The 18067-nt window shown below is 51.6% G+C and overlaps 1 protein-coding gene across 11 annotated transcripts in view; it reads right to left on the bottom strand.

Moving 5' to 3' along the window:
- Window positions 1-18067, bottom strand: part of ep300b (E1A binding protein p300 b) — a 40856-nt gene that overhangs the window by 9445 nt on the left and 13344 nt on the right. The window contains exons 9-23 of one of the 11 annotated variants that reach the window (XM_035398482.1): window positions 17919-18036; window positions 17181-17469; window positions 16844-16921; window positions 14544-14629; window positions 14100-14234; window positions 13068-13553; window positions 12633-12863; window positions 12061-12241; window positions 9381-9499; window positions 5801-6040; window positions 5276-5364; window positions 2309-2419; window positions 1666-1722; window positions 786-863; window positions 562-638 (exon numbers count right to left, since the gene is read on the bottom strand). In XM_035398482.1, the coding sequence (XP_035254373.1) occupies window positions 562-638; window positions 786-863; window positions 1666-1722; window positions 2309-2419; window positions 5276-5364; window positions 5801-6040; window positions 9381-9499; window positions 12061-12241; window positions 12633-12863; window positions 13068-13553; window positions 14100-14234; window positions 14544-14629; window positions 16844-16921; window positions 17181-17469; window positions 17919-18036 (2375 nt within the window). The remainder of the gene's footprint in view (window positions 1-561; window positions 639-785; window positions 864-1665; window positions 1723-2308; window positions 2420-5275; window positions 5365-5800; window positions 6041-9380; window positions 9500-12060; window positions 12242-12632; window positions 12864-13067; window positions 13554-14099; window positions 14235-14543; window positions 14630-16843; window positions 16922-17180; window positions 17470-17918; window positions 18037-18067) is intronic. The other 10 variants (XM_035398485.1, XM_035398491.1, XM_035398484.1 and 7 more) reach the window with 10 other exon arrangements.

Here is an 18067-nt window from a genome sequence, read left to right as displayed (position 1 = left end):
AGTTTTGCGACCATATCATGGGGGGGGGGGGGGGGGGGGGAGGAATGTATGGGGGCAGGTCTGGTAGAGGGGAAAAATTTTTAACGAAAAGCGAAACCCTTCCAGCTGCTAACAGAATGTCTTGTGAGGTAATGTGTCTCTTCTGGAAAGGGGGGGTGCAGGGTTGCGTTTACGCCCCATTACTCAAAAAGGGTACTGAAGAAAAAGATAAAAGCATAAAAATGGGAAAGAAAATGTCTGATTACAGAAATAAAATTTAAAAAATCCTTGTGTATGCGTACACTGAAAACCCCTAAGCAGATAACTACTGTGTATTACAGTGTGTGTCTGTACGTACGTGTGTGTGTGTGTGCGCGCGTGCGCATACCCGCGCGCACGTGTCTGTGAGTGTGTCCATGCACACGTTAGTCACAGCACACCTAGGAGGAGTTTAAAAAAACTGAAATTAGGAATGGAGAGAAAGTGAAATGGAAGGGGGCGGGAGGGGGAGGGGGAGGAGACGGACACACAGAGCCCCATGGGTGATGACGGTAGATGAGCGCCCCCCCGGTGTTCACTTACTCCACTTACTTTTGGCAGCATACTTGTTCTCTTTTCGGGTCTTATTGGACTTCTTCAGGCAGCCGTCGCACACAAAGCTGCAGAGGAGACGAGGGGGGGTTAAACGGGCACCGCTCCGCAAGAAAGGGATGTGGAGAAAAGGAGGAGAGGAGAGGAGAGAAAACCAAGAGTGTTGGAGGAAAGGAAAAAACCAGAGGTGGTGTGAGAGAAGGGGCGTGGCTCACCCTGACGGCCATATTGTGTCATTGTGCAGGACACAGATCTGATGCATTTTACGACCGCAGTCGATACATTCCACAAGTCTGTAGGGACAAGAGACAGACAGTCAGTCAGACAGACAGACAGCACACATTACCCAGGGCTTCTACACTACAAGAGGCCTAAAACACAACCCAAAACCACCCTAACTGTCTTATTTAAGCAACACCTGGAGACTGTTCACATCTGTATACACACTAAAACTCTAATTTTAAAATAAAATAAAAACTACTACGCATGTGTGAGCATTCAGCCCTCTGGAGAAGCAGATCGGTCTCGGCAACGCCGGTTGGAGGAGAGAGCACACGCACCCGGGTTGCGTTAACCAATCAACCCAGGTGCTTAAAGGTGTGCTTTTCTCCACAGTTCAGGGCCCAGGAGCGCACACCAAGAGAGTGGTTCTTCATTTAGTTTTTGTCTGCGTGTTTGTCTGAGCACGACAAGGAGGTGAACCGCTGCTGAGAGGCTGGAGGAGCTGGTCGGCTAAAAAGCCGGTAAACTACGAGCGACAAGCTGAAAAGCTGCCGCTCAATTTCGCTTTCTTTTGTTATTTTAGTCTATTGTTTTCGTCCGGAACCCCTGAGGGGGAAGGGTGAAGGTGTTCGTTTATTCGTTTTTGTGTTGATGTCGTTGCGCTCTCCCTCTCTCCCATGCAGCAACCAACGGTGCACACCTGGAACTGCCGCACCTCCCTCCCAGGGGTGTCACACCGGCGTGAGACCGCACGTACAGCCTTATAATACAATTCATACACCATATAAACAGAACCAAACCAACTTCACATTTCATACAAAGGTAATAAAATACGAATTGTTAGGGGGCAAAAAATTATTAAAAGGTTCGTACAATTCAGGGTCCAGTGTGTCATTCTTCTTCCTTTCAAACTGGTCTTTGCTGATGGATCTGTGAGGAGAGAGAAACCCGGCACAAGCGGGTCAGAACCAGAGCGAGTCCAGCTTCCATGTTAGACTCACTACGACCAGCCCTCACACACAGCACAACGGCCAACGGCCACAGAGCTAAGCAAGGGTAACATACATCTACAGCCCCAATAAGGCTACTGCGCTTCTGCAGCCAACATATTACGCGACTGCCAACATCCAGTTTTATTAAAGGGACGCACAGGAAAGCGCATTTGCTTACACGATGAGTTAAAATGAGTGAGCTACAGACAGCAGAACACGCACACACACCGTGAAACACAGTAAAACCTGCAGCCCTGCAGCAAGAAAGAGAGGAAAGGTTAGAAGTAGAAAAGCTAAACTGAGAAAGATTCGCAAATGAAAACTGAACTAAGAAAAGGTGAGAGCAGAGGAGAAGCAGTGGGAACTGAAGACACGGTTCAGAGTAGGAGAGGAACACATTCTGTACACACTCCAGCAGTGGTAAACACGGGAGAAACACTGGTGGTAAACAGGTAGACTAACACGTATGGGAGGTGAGGGGGTGGGGGGGTAGGGGTGGGGGGAGGGGGACGCAGATTACTCACGTCTGAGGCTGGGAGGGGTCGTCTCCCAGGGACACGCTCTCGCCCTGGATTTCGTTGAAACACTTCTCACAGAAGTGGTACCTGTCAGCAAGAAGCCCATATTTTGGTGAACTACACCGTTCCCCACAGCACAGCCAATCACAGTGAGGGCAGGAAGAAGCAGCCACCAATCAGGGCAGGGCAGGCCAAGGGGGGCGGGCACACAGGAGGAGCAGAGGGCGGGGTCGTCGTCAGGGCAGCCAATCATGATGCAGGATATTTTGGGGGTTTTGTGTGTGATATTTCGGAGTGGACGATTGGTCACAGCAAAGCAGGCCAATGCAGACATCACAAGCGTTAAAAGAGGAGGGAGAGAAAGGGAGAAGAGGGCGATGGGAGGGAAGGGTAAATGAATATTAAAAACGTGTGAAAATAAAAACGTTACAGACCAGACGAGGACAAGGGGACGGATGGCAAGGAGGGGAAATGGGCAGGGAGACACGACAACATCCAAGATAACACAAAGCAGAAAGCCAAGGCAAAGCACAGATTAGCTTCCAGAGTCACTGAGCAAAACAACATCACAGCTACGACAGTAACAGGAGAATTAACTGGATGGGCGGGGCGGGGTGGAGGGGCAAATTAAAATTTTTAAAATGAGCAAATGAAGAAATATAAACAGATACAGGTGCAACAGGGTTCCATAATCTCCTAAGTCCATTTTAAAGGTGGTCCCAATTCATCTTCCCATGAATCATTTCAGAAGCTAAATTGAGGGCTGAAGCAAGGTTTGTGCTAGCCGTAAGCTCCAGCTTGGTGGCCTCGCATCGCGCGGCCTCTCGCCCAAAGCTCGCAGGGGGTCTGCGCAGCCGGCTGCCCAATCACGCGGCCACCAAACCAAGCAAATGAACACGAACTGCAAGACGATGCTTTACCGGCGAACTCGCGGGTTTACGCAAAGCGCAGCGAGCCGCGTGTACAGACCCGCAGCGGACGGCAACGCCAATCACAGTCCCTCCGGGAAACGGCTCGGCACCCAGCCGCGCTGTCCCATATCCTACGTTCTACTCCCGCCTCACTTTTTCTGCAATTCCAGTCCTTATCATCATTTTTAAAAAATTATTTTCTTTGCATGGTCTTCTTGGGCAGAAATCAACGTGCAAGTGTGTACACGTGCCGCAACTGCGTGCAAAATACAAGCAAGAACTTGCACAAGATGACTGCCCCCTCTACAGGGCTGCCATCTTCCATCAAAACTGACAGAGCCAATTCATGGCTTAACATTATTTAATGACATCATTAATCTCCATTCTAGGCCTTCAGCTTGCAAACTGCCGATGTCACTACTTTCATATGAAAACACGAATCGAGCAATGCAAGGGACCAACTTTATAAATGCCAAGGTTCTCTAAACAGGGACAATAAGATGGAAACAGGGTATGAGGGCAGGGTAAGCATTCATAGCTAAAGCCAGACAGTCAGCTGATAAAGACAGACATTCTCTGGAGCGGTTAGCTGCAGGATGTTAGAAGATGTTCAGGTGCGCAGTGTTCGTGTCAGTAAGTGCAGAGTCAATGCCTCTGGGAAGGAAGATGAGAAGCAATTGCATGTCCCAGCCGTTTGTTAGACACCACCGGGGAAAACAGACAGCTCTTAGCAGGTCACCTGTAGCGTAGGCTAAGCGCTAGGAAGGTAATGGGCTTGCTGCCCCAGAGGTGAATGCAGGTTTGAAGCCTGTCTGGTGGGGCACAGCTGGTATACCCACACAGCAGGTCTTCAAGGCTTCAGCATGCTTCAAAACGAACCGGTTCGCACAACGCGCTGCCCAGCCACACCGGACAGTGTTGTTCATGCCTTTTGTCCAAAGCAGCTAAACTCGACGGTGGGCCGAGAAGCTGTCCGTCATAGAGAGGGGGCGGGATTATAATGGGAAGTAGCTATAGAAAGTTGTCGTAGGTACGAAAGGTTTTGCAGTTTGCGATCTCCATCCAAGAACTTCTGGGTGTCTTCATAATCGTGACCTGAAGAGTCATCAGCGGTCGCTTTCACAGAATTCAGTTAGTTTTCACGCAGAAAAAAGTAGCCAAAATGCAGTAAAAAATAAATTTCAAAATTTTTAAAAAAATGCGTTCTATAAACGCAGATATATAGTGAGGTCTTTTATTAAAGGTGATAACGGGTGATGACTTGAACCCAAACTTCAAAACTGTGCCAAACCATTATCTGAATCTTATTTCATCCCACTAATCCCAGTATATCATCGCGCTACTCTTACAAGTGTCATAATGAAATCATGAAGAAAATACATTTGTGTTATTCCACATATTTAGAATAGTCCTGCGTTCCAAAGATGCAGCATTCAAAGGGCAATGACCAATGGTCATATAAATGCACACTGATGAACTAACTAACTCAGTGTTTCCTCCAAGCGGTTCATGTGAGCGGTGTAGCTCCATTTCTTCTTCGGATGCGAATTTGCAGACCACCTGAAACCATACCCAATGCACACCTGGCCAATCGCCGCGGAAACCTGGCGCAGACTGTTGGTTTCAAAAAATGTTCCAAAAAAAAAAAAAAAAAAAAAAGTTGGACGCAGACCCCCCAATCAGACCATCAGAAAGGAGCTTTCCAATGCTATCCGACATTTCCAAAAACCAGTTCATTTGAAGCATGCAGAAGCCTTTAGCCTGAAGCACTGGAGGGAATGTCCAGTGCAGATACAAGCCAGTTCCCCTGAAGACCTGCCAGGCATGGCATCACTCTGTGTGTGTGTGTGAGAGTGTGTTAGCGTGTGCGTGAGTGTGTGTACACGCACACGTACGGGAGAGGTGTGCACACGTGAGAGGTCCGTGTGTGTGAGATGCACAGGTGTGCACAAGGGGCAAGTGCGAATGTGTGCATGTGAGGTGTATGTGGTGTGCTTGTTTGAGGTGCGTATGCGTGTGAGCATACGTGTGTGTGTGTGTGTGTGACTGATCAGTCACTGACCTGTTCTGGTAGCTGAAGTAGGCAGCGTCGCGGGGGATGGTGCACAGCTGCTTTCCATAGCAGCACAGGGTTTGAGGAGAAAACTCCAGCTGCAGGATGGAGAGATGGGAGGAGGAGAGAGGGTCCAGAGGTTAAGCATCATCAAGGCAAGTAGCTGGGAGGGAACAGCAAGAGGACCTCCTACAGCACTGACTCCACTAAAACCTTACAGCACTGACCCTGCAAAACACCTACAGCACTGACCCTGTTAAACTCCTACAGCACTGACCCTGCTAAACTCTTACAGCACTGACCCTGCTAAACCTCTATAGCACTGACCCTGCTAAACCTCTATAGCACTGACCCTGCTAAACCTCTATAGCACTGACCCTGCTAAACCTCTATAGCACTGCCTCCCACCCTGACTGAGCCACGTCTACCTCTGAAAAACCTGCTGGTTCCCTTTTAAAAACACATGCAGGCAGGCAGGCAGAGAGAGAGATCGAGAGAGACAGACAGACAGACAGAGACACCGCCCCGCCTCACCTTCCTGCCGCAGCAGTACCCCAGGCCCTGCATGACGGGGTCGATCTCCTGCTCGAACACCTCGGCCAGCTTGGAGCAGTACTTGTAGACGCGGGAGGTCTTGCGGTTGTACAGCCAGGCGTTGTTGAACATGAGCCAGATGTCGTCCACGTACTGCCAGGGCTCCTGGTACTGGCCCGTGTCCAGCTTGCGCTTGATGGTGGACAGGTCCATGGGGTTCTTCACTATGTCAAAGTAGTCCTGGGAGGTTGGTGGGTTCAGGGGCAGCAGTGTCGAAATTCAGAGGCACGATTGGGCGAGGAGAGTTGTGAGGGCGGGGTCAGAGAATACATCGGCAGGCAGGGCAGGTTGGATTGGTTTTGGTGAGATTGGGTGGGCCAATCAGAAATGGTAGAAGGTGGGGTTGTTGGCAGAAGACGGGATCGTTGGCAGAAGATGGGGGTCATCGTCATTGTGGATCCAGAGCAGGGGAGAGAAACGGGGGAGGGAAGAAAATGTTGAGGGCTGCAGACAGGTTCATGAGCAGACAGTAAAATAACAGTAATCCCTTCTTTCCATAACCTTGCACCCTTTTACAACACAAGGCCATCTCAGTCAACTGATGAACCTGGTAGTGTGAAACAAACAAATTTCACATTAAAAATGTATAACCACACCAGACAATGCCACTTCAACAGCTGAAGTAATATTTTGCTACTCTGGTGTGAAACCTGGCTTCCGCTCGTTTGCAGAAATAATGAAATACTGTGAAGTAGCGCAAGATGGGGTGCAAGGTTGAGGCGAAAGGAAGTGCCGACATTCATTGTGCGCACGCACGCTGGCAGTATCTGCTGTTAGCATTCACTGGCCAAGCAATGGACAGCAAAACACAAGCAGAGCCCTTAGAGGCCAGCGCAGCGGCTCACTACAGCAGACACACGAGCAGCGGGAAGCATCATCAACACACCGGGACAGTCACCGCAGAGCTCCCCCATTGCCAAAGTGCACCTGTGCAGGGACTGGGAGTGCCCTGGACTTCTCAGCAGGGAGCGCCGTCACCACTTACACATGATATCAAAGGGTCGGGGGGAGGCGGGGGTGGGGGGGGGCATGTTTAAACATGAAATAAGTCACTGCTAGTAACAGATGTGTAACCAAAACATGAAAGATGTCGTACAGGGAAGTCCCTGTGTGGTTCTGAGGCTTTAAGCCATTTTAGAGATTTGAGATTTTGAGAATGAACTTCAGTGTGGGGGGGGGGGGGGGGGCACAACACTGGGGCAATGGGGGGGTGAGGGTTACTCTGAGACCACTGTGAAGAAGTGTGCCAAAATCAAACCCATGGACAAGAGAGACAACCATGTCAAGAACAATGCCGCCTCCGTTATCACTGACTGGAAGATGCACTGTTCAGCACAAGGCCTGTTTCCAGGCAAACGCTGACTCAGGTCTTCCGATAAGAGGTGATGCCCACCTGTACTGATCAGGCCGTCTCCCAGTGCTACGTTTGGGTAAAAGTGCCAATTCTTCCCCGGATTATGAAGTGATAGCTGGAGGAACTAAACCAATGAGAGGAAGTGGAGAGTCATGCCGTCCCCATGTTCAAAAAGCCTCCTGTCCTTGGACTTAAACAAATGAGCCCAAGTCAAATCTTTCCCCGGAGAAACGGGTTCTGCTACAGAAAACCCTGCAGTTCCTGTTCATCAATCCCTCCAAGCAGCAACACAGGCCTTTACTAAACACGACAACAAGACTCGGCTTATGCACAATACGTGTAGTGACCTGGCGAGTACAGTGTGTGTGTGTGTGTGTGTGTGTGTGTGTGTGCGCGCACGCGAATGCATATGTGAGTGGGAGAGAGAGTCACAATTGGGATGCTAAGGATGTTGCTCCTGGTCTCAGACTAGATAGTCCAACGTGTCATAATACAGGTCTGTTGGCGTTGAAGAGAAAAGAGCAACCTGCTCCAGTGACTGCATGGAGGTAGAAGGGGACAGCAGAGAGACAGCTCCAACACCCTGCTTCTACTGTGAAGCACTCGGCTGTAATGTCCCGGGCTTGACTTTGGCACACTTGAACCAACAGCGGATCTCACACACAATCGACTGCAACACAATACTGATTACTGGCCAGGAACTGTCTAGAAAGCTTGCATTGTAAAAGAAGCATTTGCAATGAACACAAAAGAAAATGATTTCAGATTAGAATTCTAAAATAAATTTTTAAAAAGCTTAAAAGCTCAGGGAGGGGAAGCTTCAAAGCTTGAGGTTAAAAATGAGATTAAATTCAATGAAATAAAATAAAGCAATAGGCTAAAAACGTCAAATGACTTCAACGCAGACTCTCTGCCAGGAATACAGTGACCGGCGCTTTGATGCCAAGTGACTGATAAAAGTGTGTACATATGCTGGTCCCCTTAATGACACCCAGTGCCCCTGCTCCCTGGTTCACTTCTTCAGAGAGATCTGTACACCACTCAGGAGTTACAATGTGGGAGGGGTGAAACAGTGTCACGTGTTACACCAGCGACTGGCAGCCGGGTGGAACTCTGTTCAGGAGTTCCCAGCCGAGGCTGACGAGTTGTAAACTCTGTCACTGCCAGCGACACTCCATCGCCAGGCAACCGGGTCACCGGGCAGCACTAATGAAGCCGTCAGCATTCCGCTAATGTCGGGGCTTCCGCTTCTGCTCGGCTTACCGCCGTGACCTCGGGAGGGGCGGGAGGGGGGCGCGCAGCGGCGACCTTCTCCCCGGAACGGGGCACAGCGAATCCCCAGAGCGCGTCACCAACCAGATCACCACTGCGCGGCACACGCCCAAAACCCCCCCTGAAGTTTTACCCGCTTCAGCGTGGTTTTTAAAGGGGTTCAACAGCGTGATGCTCCCTCCGTAAGTGTAACAGGGCTGAGCATTGCAGGCTTACAGCAGAGCCTACAGGACTGAAAGGGGGAAGTCGGGGCAAGAGACGTTTTTAGTATTGCTTTATTTTATTTGATAAAAAAAAGTTCTGAATTTTGGGGATTTTTTTGCAGTGAAATGAAAGACTTGAAGCAAGCGAGAGGCTCACACTCATACACACACACACACACATACATATCCTCAGTCTGTGGGCCTGTGTCACTCCGATGAAAACCTGTATGATCCATGCACTCATAAAAACACTGACACACACACACACAGTCAAACATCTTAAAAATACAAACGCACTCTCACACACACACACACACAGCCAAATCTCTTAAAACACTAGTTCACACACACACACACACACAGCCAAATCTCTTAAAACACTAGTTCACACACACACACACACACACAGCCAAATCTCTTAAAACACTAGTTCACACACACATACACACACACACACACACACACACACAGTCAAACTTCAATTAAATTATACACTCAGCTGATATCCGTTCCCTTTCACTCGTGAAATGGAGAGAGGTATGGAGGGAAAAAAAGGGGTGAAGAAAGAAGAAACAGAAAGAACCAGAGAGGTCTCTCAAAAAAAGGAAAAAAGAAAAAAAAGAAAAGGAAGCGAATCGAAGCCAGGGCAGTCCCTTACCAGGTTAGTTCGGTTACTAGTTCGAATACGTACGGGTATTCCCAGTAACTGGGGGTCCACGGGCTGGCGGAAGGGCAGAGACTCGGGGTCCTGGCGGTACAGCGCCTCCAGCGTGGGCATCAGGGCCTGCCGCAGCTCCTCGGGCTTAAAGACTAGCGCACAGAGAAGGGACACGGTTACGCACCAGCGATACATACTGCTCAGTTACAGCGATACGCACCACTCAGTTACAGCGATACGCACCAGCGATACATACAGCGATACGCACCGCTCAGTTACAGCGATACGCACCAGCGAGACATACAGCGATATGCACCGCTCAGTTACAGCGATACGCACCGCTCAGTTACAGCGATACGTACCGCTCAGAGTTACAGCGATACGCACCACTCAGAGTTACAGCGATACGTACCGCTCAGAGTTACAGCGATACGCACCGCTCAGAGTTACAGCGATACGCACCGCTCAGAGTTACAGTGATACGCGCCGCTCAGAGTTACAGCGATACGCACCGCTCAGTTACAGCGATACGCACCAGCGAGACATACAGCGATATGCACCGCTCAGTTACAGCGATACGCACCGCTCAGTTACAGCGATACGTACCGCTCAGAGTTACAGCGATACGCACCACTCAGAGTTACAGCGATACGTACCGCTCAGAGTTACAGCGATACGCACCGCTCAGAGTTACAGCGATACGCACCGCTCAGAGTTACAGCGATACGTACCGCTCAGAGTTACAGCGATACGCACCGCTCAGTCACAGTGATGCACACCACTCACACAGAGCAACAGACTTACGTACCACTCGCAATAACAGCGATATGTACCACTCAGTTACAGCGATACGCACCGCTCAGAGTTACAGCGATACGCACCGCTCAGTTACAGCGATACGCACCGCTCAGAGTTACAGCGATACGCACCGCTCAGAGTTACAGCGATACGCACCGCTCAGAGTTACAGCGATACGCACCGCTCAGAGTTACAGCGATACACAGCGATACGCACCGCTCAGAGTTACAGCGATACGCACCGCTCAGAGTTACAGCGATACGCACCGCTCAGAGTTACAGCGATACGCACCGCTCAGTTACAGCGATACGCACCGCTCAGTTACAGCGATACACACCGCTCAGTTACAGCGATACGTACCGCTCAGAGTTACAGCGATACTCACCACTCAGAGTTACAGCGATACGCACCGCTCAGAGTTACAGCGATACGCACCGCTCAGTTACAGCGATACGCACCGCTCAGTTACAGCGATACGTACCGCTCAGAGTTACAGCGATACGCACCACTCAGAGTTACAGCAATACGCACCGCTCAGTTACTGCAATACGCACCGCTCAGAGTTACAGTGATACGTACCGCTCAGTTACAGCGATACGCACCACTCAGAGTTACAGTGATACACACCGCTCAGTCACAGCGATACACACCGCTCAGAGTTACAGCGATACGCACCGCTCAGTCACAGTGATGCACACCGCTCAGAGTTACAGCGATACGCACCGCTCAGAGTTACAGCGATACACACCGCTCAGAGTTACAGCGATACGCACCGCTCAGAGTTACAGCGATACGCACCGCTCAGAGTTGCAGCGATACGCACCGCTCAGAGTTACAGCGATACGCACCGCTCAGAGTTACAGCGATACGCACCGCTCAGAGTTACAGCGATACGCACCGCTCAGAGTTACAGCGATACGCACCGCTCAGAGTTACAGCGATACGCACCGCTCAGAGTTACAGCGATACGCACCGCTCAGTTACAGCGATACGCACCGCTCAGTCACAGCGATACGCACCGCTCAGAGTTACAGCGATACGCACCGCTCAGAGTTACAGCGATACGCACCGCTCAGAGTTACAGCGATACGCACCGCTCAGAGTTACAGCGATACGCACCGCTCAGAGTTACAGCGATACGCACCGCTCAGAGTTACAGCGATACGTACCGCTCAGAGTTACAGCGATACGCACCGCTCAGTTACAGTGATACGCACCGCTCAGTTACAGCGATACGCACCGCTCAGTTACAGCGATACGCACCGCTCAGTTACAGCGATACGCACCGCTCAGTTACAGCGATATGCACCGCTCAGAGTTACAGCGATACGCACCGCTCAGAGTTACAGCGATACGCACCGCTCAGTTACAGCGATACGCACCGCTCAGAGTTACAGCGATACGCACCACTCAGAGTTACAGTGATACACACCGCTCAGTCACAGCGATACACACCGCTCAGAGTTACAGCGATACGCACCGCTCAGTTACAGCGATACGTACCGCTCAGTCACAGTGATGCACACCACTCACACAGAGCAACAGACTTACGTACCACTCGCAATAACAGCGATACGCACCGCTCAGTTACAGCGATATGCACCGCTCAGAGTTACAGCGATACGCACCGCTCAGAGTTACAGCGATACGCACCGCTCAGAGTTACAGCGATACGCACCGCTCAGAGTTACAGCGATACGTACCGCTCAGTCACAGTGATGCACACCACTCACACAGAGCAACAGACTTACGTACCACTCGCAATAACAGCGATATGTACCACTCAGTTACAGCAATGCATACAGTTCACAGTGCTACAGCGATACGCAGCACTCATAAACAGCAATACATACCGCTCACACAGAGTTACAAAGAGAGAAAGAGATACTGAAGAGGTAAAACATGGCCACCCTACTTTTCCTCTTGCTCTGAGCGCTGGCCGGGGAGCTGTGCGCGCCGGATGCCCCTGACCCCTCCTCTTCCCCTTTGGGCTCCACCTTAGGCTCCGGTTTCCTGTCTTCGCCCGTTGCCCCTGACGACGACGTCTCCATGGGCTCCCCTTTGCATCCGTCACCAGCCGACTCTTCCTTCTTCACCTGGCGGGTCACGGGCGGAGAAGAAAATGGTAAAACTGCTCTTCGCTTGGAAGGCCTTCAAGAAGAAGCTCGCTGACTTCCACACGAACGCTCTACCTTCAGCTAAAGCAAAGACCCTGCCTGTCTGCACACCCACTGCGACTGCTGCACAAACACCACGCACGTCTCCAGAGAGCCGACAACGTTCGGCGTGCGCAAGACCCGGTGTTGGGAGTTCCGCAGACCTCACCTCCACTGAAACAGCCTGTCGCTCCTTAAGCCTGACGCATCAGTGTTCACTTCCGCCTCGGCCAACTCACTCCTCTCCCTACACCATTCCCCATCTTTCCTTCCCTTGGCTTCTTTATCTCCCAGTCTCTCCCCACCCTCTCTGCATCCCCCGCTTCCTTACTTTCACCTCTGGTTTCTCCTCAGATTTGTTGTCTTCTTGCTTCATGCCCATTTTTCCCGAAGGCTTTCCCTCCATCTCCGCCTCTTCCTCGTCCTGCTGCTTCACCTCCATCTTGGGGTCGAGGGGGGCGGCGGCGTCGGGCAGAGCCTGCTGGGACCCCGTGTCGGCGCTGCTGACGGACGCGGGCGTGGAGGCCTGGCCGTCCGCCGTCAGCGAGGACTTCTGGGACAGCTGGGGGGGGACAGTGAGAAGGGCAGTGAATTCTGGGAAATGACTGAATAAATGCATTAAAGAGAAGGAGCGGGGGGGGGGGGTGCATGCGGACTGCAGGTAAAGGAACGCTGAGAAGGAGCAGGCGGGAAGGCAGGCACAGTAAGACGCGTGTAACGTGCCAGTGGGACGTCCCCGCCAAGTCCCGCGAGCGGCGGTACTCACCGGAGTGCGTGGGAGTTGGGGCGGCAGGGGAGCGCTGGGGGCGGGCGCGGAGGAGGTGAGCCCGGGCTGGGGGGTCGCGGTGGCTCCGCCCAGCTGCTGCTGCTGTAGCTGGGCGGGCTTATCGGAGCCTAGCCCCGACCCCATTGGCTGAGGCATCTGCTGCTGCTGGGGGCCAGGAGGGGCCAGCTGAGGGGGGTTGGGAGTGTGGGGCTGGGAGGTCTGCGAGCCTGCCAGCCCTGGGGGCGTGTGGTGCGGCGTGGGGGTGAGGCTGCGTGCGGGGGAGGGGGAGTTCTGCCGGAGGGGCGGGCAGTGCGGGTGGGAGTTGGGCTGCGAGGAGTTGGAAGGCGGGGCCAGGTTAGAGGCAGGGCCTACGCTGCTGGGTCCCATGGAGCCCACTGAAGTCCCGCCCCCTGCCCCTCCCACCGAGCCGGGCTGAGCCACCGGGCTGCTTACAGGCAGGGAAGGGGGGGTGGGCATCTGGGCCTGCTGGGGGGAGGGCAGAAGGAACAGATGAAGGGGGGGGGGGGGGGGGGGGGCACAAGATGGAGGTTATAAGGCATGAGGTGCACCCATCAAACCATGCATTCTTCAACACACGTACACTGACAAGAAATGTGTGGGGTCCAGGTTCTGTGCGTGTGTGCGTGTGTGTGTGTCTGAGGGGAGGTGTACAGGTGTGTGTGTGTGTCTGAGGGGAGGTGTACAGGTGTGTGTGTGTGTCTGAGGGGAGGTGTACAGGTGTGTGTGTGTGTGTGTCTGAGGGAAGGTGGGGAGGTGTACAGGTGTGTGTGTGCGTGTGTGTGTGTCTGAGGGGAGGTGTACAGGTGTGTGTGTGTGTGTGTGTCTGAGGGGAGGTGTACAGGTGTGTGTGTGTGTGTGTGTGTGTCTGAGGGGAGGTGTACAGGTGTGTGTGTGTGTGTGGGTGTGTGTCTGAGGGGAGCTGTACAGGTGTGTGTGTGTGTGGGTGGATATCTGAGGAGAGGCGTACAGGCGTGTGAGCTGCTGTCTGTTCTGAGAGAGGCTCCTCCTCACCTGTGTCATGCCAGTCTGTGCCCCAGGCTGTGCCATACCCACGGGGCCTGACCCGGGGAACTGCCCCGGGGGCAGGTACTGGTTCTGCAGCTGAGCCACATTGGGCTGGCCCATCCGCGCTGTCCCCATTCCCATCTGTGTGTGAGAGAGAGAGAATGTGTGAGAGTTCATACAAACGTACACACACGCGCTAGTCATACCGGATGTGTGCTCTGCTTCTGTACAGAGCACGCTTTGACTCAGCCACACTGGAACAGCCGAGCACCCTGCTGCTCAGTGTCTGCGCTGCACACAGGGCTCGGACGGCTCCTTAACCTCCACATGAAACCGCTGCGTTCAGTATAGCGGCCAGCGGTGCGCACTGCAGCACCTCGTCAGAACTCAACCCCTGAGCAAAGGGCACAGGGTGGGGGGGGGGGGGGGGGCGCAGGTGGAGGTGGAGACCTGATTGAGGGACGTGCCCAGCTGGAGAGGAGGGGTAGACCTCTGGCCCAGAGACTGCATTCCCATCTGACTGAACTGGTTCATCCCTGAAGAGAGAGGGAGAGGAAGAGAGGGGCGAGGCTGAGCACAAACCAAAGGGTACTGTCCAATCACAAGAAATAACAATACATTCACAAAAGTATTATAAATGTATACTGTATACTTAAAATCCATCTCGAGTGTTCATTAACTTTTTGTTCATATTCTGATCAAGTATATCCAAAATTTAATATTTAAACTAAAAATATATTTTTATATAAACTAGGGGTGATTTCTGTTGTAATTTTCTCATGTTGAGCAAGTTAGCTAAAGCATGACATAGGTTTCATTTAATTCAAATGAAGCACTTCCTCTTTGAATCTTGCTGTGCTACTAACGACTGTAAATATTATGATCAATAAACCACACAAAAGTCAGACACCAAAAGATTAGCACGAAAACAATGAAGAATCCTGCATTAATGCACATGCTGTCTGTTAAATAAAATGCATCTATGCTAGTTATGTCTCATATTCGTTTGCAGTCTTGCGAACATAACACGCAGTAACACAGCTGGTCAAATTTCTGTTTGACATGCAATTCAACATTTAAAACAGAAATACATATTTGAATTAGAGATGCAAATTTCATGCAGTTCTTTTAATTGATCAACACCCATTCATTTATTAATAATGATTAACTGAAAAACTTAAAATCGACTATATGGCCTATAAAACAAATGACTAAAAATAGGCCTACCAATTAATTTGCAAAGTAAAATCTAATGACTGGTGTTAGGTTATTCATTGAAACGGTACACTTAAATTTAACCAATTAATCAAAATTAATCTAGAAACATTCTTATTAATGATTAACAGTTAATTAACTGTTAACATGCTTAATTTGAATGTATTCAAACTTGTGTTTTTTTTATTTTATTTTTTTAGAAGGAATAATTGAATGTCATTTTTGGCCAATGCCAACAGCCCCAACACACACACACACACACACACACACACACACACACACACACACACACACACAGAGCACGGCTTACCATTGCACAACTCATGAGTGCAAACAGAGCCGTATACACATAATAGCACTCCACACACCCTAGAGCAGTGACGAAACTGACACCACACGCACACACAGCACTGGCCAAACCTGGGAATGATACACACACACCCACCCTACACACACACACAACCCTGACAGATCACACGCACACACACACACACACACACACGCACACACGCATGCACACACAGCACTGGCCAAACCTAGGAATGATACACACACACCCACCCTACACACACACACAACCCTGACAAATCACACGCACACACACACACACACACACACACACGCACACACACACACACACAGCGCTGGCCAAACCGGGGAATGATACACACACACCCACCCTACAGACCCACCACACACACACACACACACACACACCCACCCTACACACACACACAACCCTGACAGATCACACGCACACACACACACACACACACACACACGCACACACGCATGCACACAAAGCGCTGGCCAAACCTGGGAATGATACACACACACCCACCCTACACACACACACAACCCTGACAGATCACACGCACACACACACACATACACCCACCCTACAGACCCACCGCACACACACAACCCTGACAGAACACACACACACGCACACAGCGCTGGCCAAACCTGGGAATGATACACACACACCCACCCTACAGACCCACCACACACACACAACCCTGACAGATCACACACACACACACACAGCACTGGCCAAACCTGGGAATGATACACACACACCCACCCTACAGACCCACCACACACACACAACCCTGACAGATCACACACACACACAGCGCTGGCCAAACCTGGGAATGATACACACACACCCACCCTACAGACCCACCACACACACACACACAACCCTGACAGATCACACACACACACAGTCTTAGCTGTTCTGAACACAAATATTGTGACCTATGATCAACAGTCAAGAGGCAGACACACTGAGCAGTGCTACCTATACTAGTGTGCACACAGCCTGCATGCATGCGTGCGTGTGTGTGTGTGTGTGCAATCAGACATTTAACTGGGGTTTTAGGCTGCAATCCAGCTCAGGAATGTGCTGAAGAGAACAGACGAACCGCACTGGATCTGCTGATGGGAGAGGCTACGAGCTCCACTCCAGAGTGAGAGAACGCGCGCAACCGACTCGTTCGCGTGGGAGAGCGGCCCAGCTGGGCGGGACCTACCTGCAGGGTTCTGCATCCTGTTCACCATCTGATTGGGCACCGTGGGCCGGACCAGGGAGGGGTCAGAGTGAGGACCATCTTTACAGAGGAAGACACATCCCATTAACAGGGCTCTATGCTAAGGTTTTTACCAAGATGCACACGTGCTCCTACGATGAAAACATTTAGGAGCGCACTAATGCATCCCAATTAGTATGTGTGTGATAACTAAAGAAATGATTTAAGAACACACCAAATTTCAGGACCTTTTAGTGATTAAGGGGGAGGGACTACTAGGGCCCGTCTACACTGATCCAGGATCATTGTGAAGATGGGGGGGTGCATGGGGTTTACTCACTAGGGGGCTGGCCCAGGCCGGCGGGCCCCTGGGGGAGGGACGAGGGGGGCTGGCCTAAACCGGCGGGCCCCTGCGGTAGGGCCGAGGGGGGCTGTCCCAGGCCAGCGGGCCCCTGTGGTAGGGCCGAGGGGGGTTGGCCTAGACCGGCGGGCCCCTGCGGGAGCGCTGTGGGAGGCAGGCCGGGCTGCGTGGGCATCATGCCCTGCTTCTGCAGCCGCGTCCTCCGCTTCTCCTCCAGCTCCTTCTGGATCTTATAGATCTTCTCCGCCAGGAGGTGGTAGTACTCCGCCTGGGGGGGGGGGGGGGGGGGGGCACATGCAGGATGAGAAACCAGCTGCAACACAGCATTTCTGCAACACTAACATTACCAGCTGCAACACAGCATTTCTGCAACACTAACATTACCAGCTGCAACACAGCATTTCTGCAACATCGTAACATCACCAGCTACCGCAATGTCCTTACAACGCAGTTACCATTCCAAAAATGTGGCGATTTAATTTATAATTGATATCTTTTATAATTACCAAATGAAATTAAATAAACATATTTCGCGTGTTGGATAAGTGAGAAATTTTAACTTTAAATTTGTTTGGGATTTAGAGTGGCAGACGTTAAACTAGGGTGTTAGCAGTTAAAACCGCTGGATACAGAACACAAACGTATTTTACTCAATCCGCACTGTCCCACCAACCCCAGGAAGAGAGACGGGGAGGACCGCCGTCACGCGGGACCTACCCTGCTGTTGGCCGACTCGTACATGTCCCCCTCCACCTTGCGGGCGTAGGCCACCAGGTTCTCCATCCGCCGGTCCTTCAGGGCAGCCGGGTCCGGGGTGGGGAAGATGGCCTGCACACTGCTCAGAGGGAGGGGGAGAGACAGAGAGA

This window comes from Anguilla anguilla, chromosome 17 (genome assembly GCF_013347855.1).
Source record: "Anguilla anguilla isolate fAngAng1 chromosome 17, fAngAng1.pri, whole genome shotgun sequence".
NCBI lineage: Eukaryota > Metazoa > Chordata > Actinopteri > Anguilliformes > Anguillidae > Anguilla > Anguilla anguilla.
Note: the sequence above shows the minus strand (reverse complement) of the source record. Positions and strands in the feature narration are given on the sequence as shown.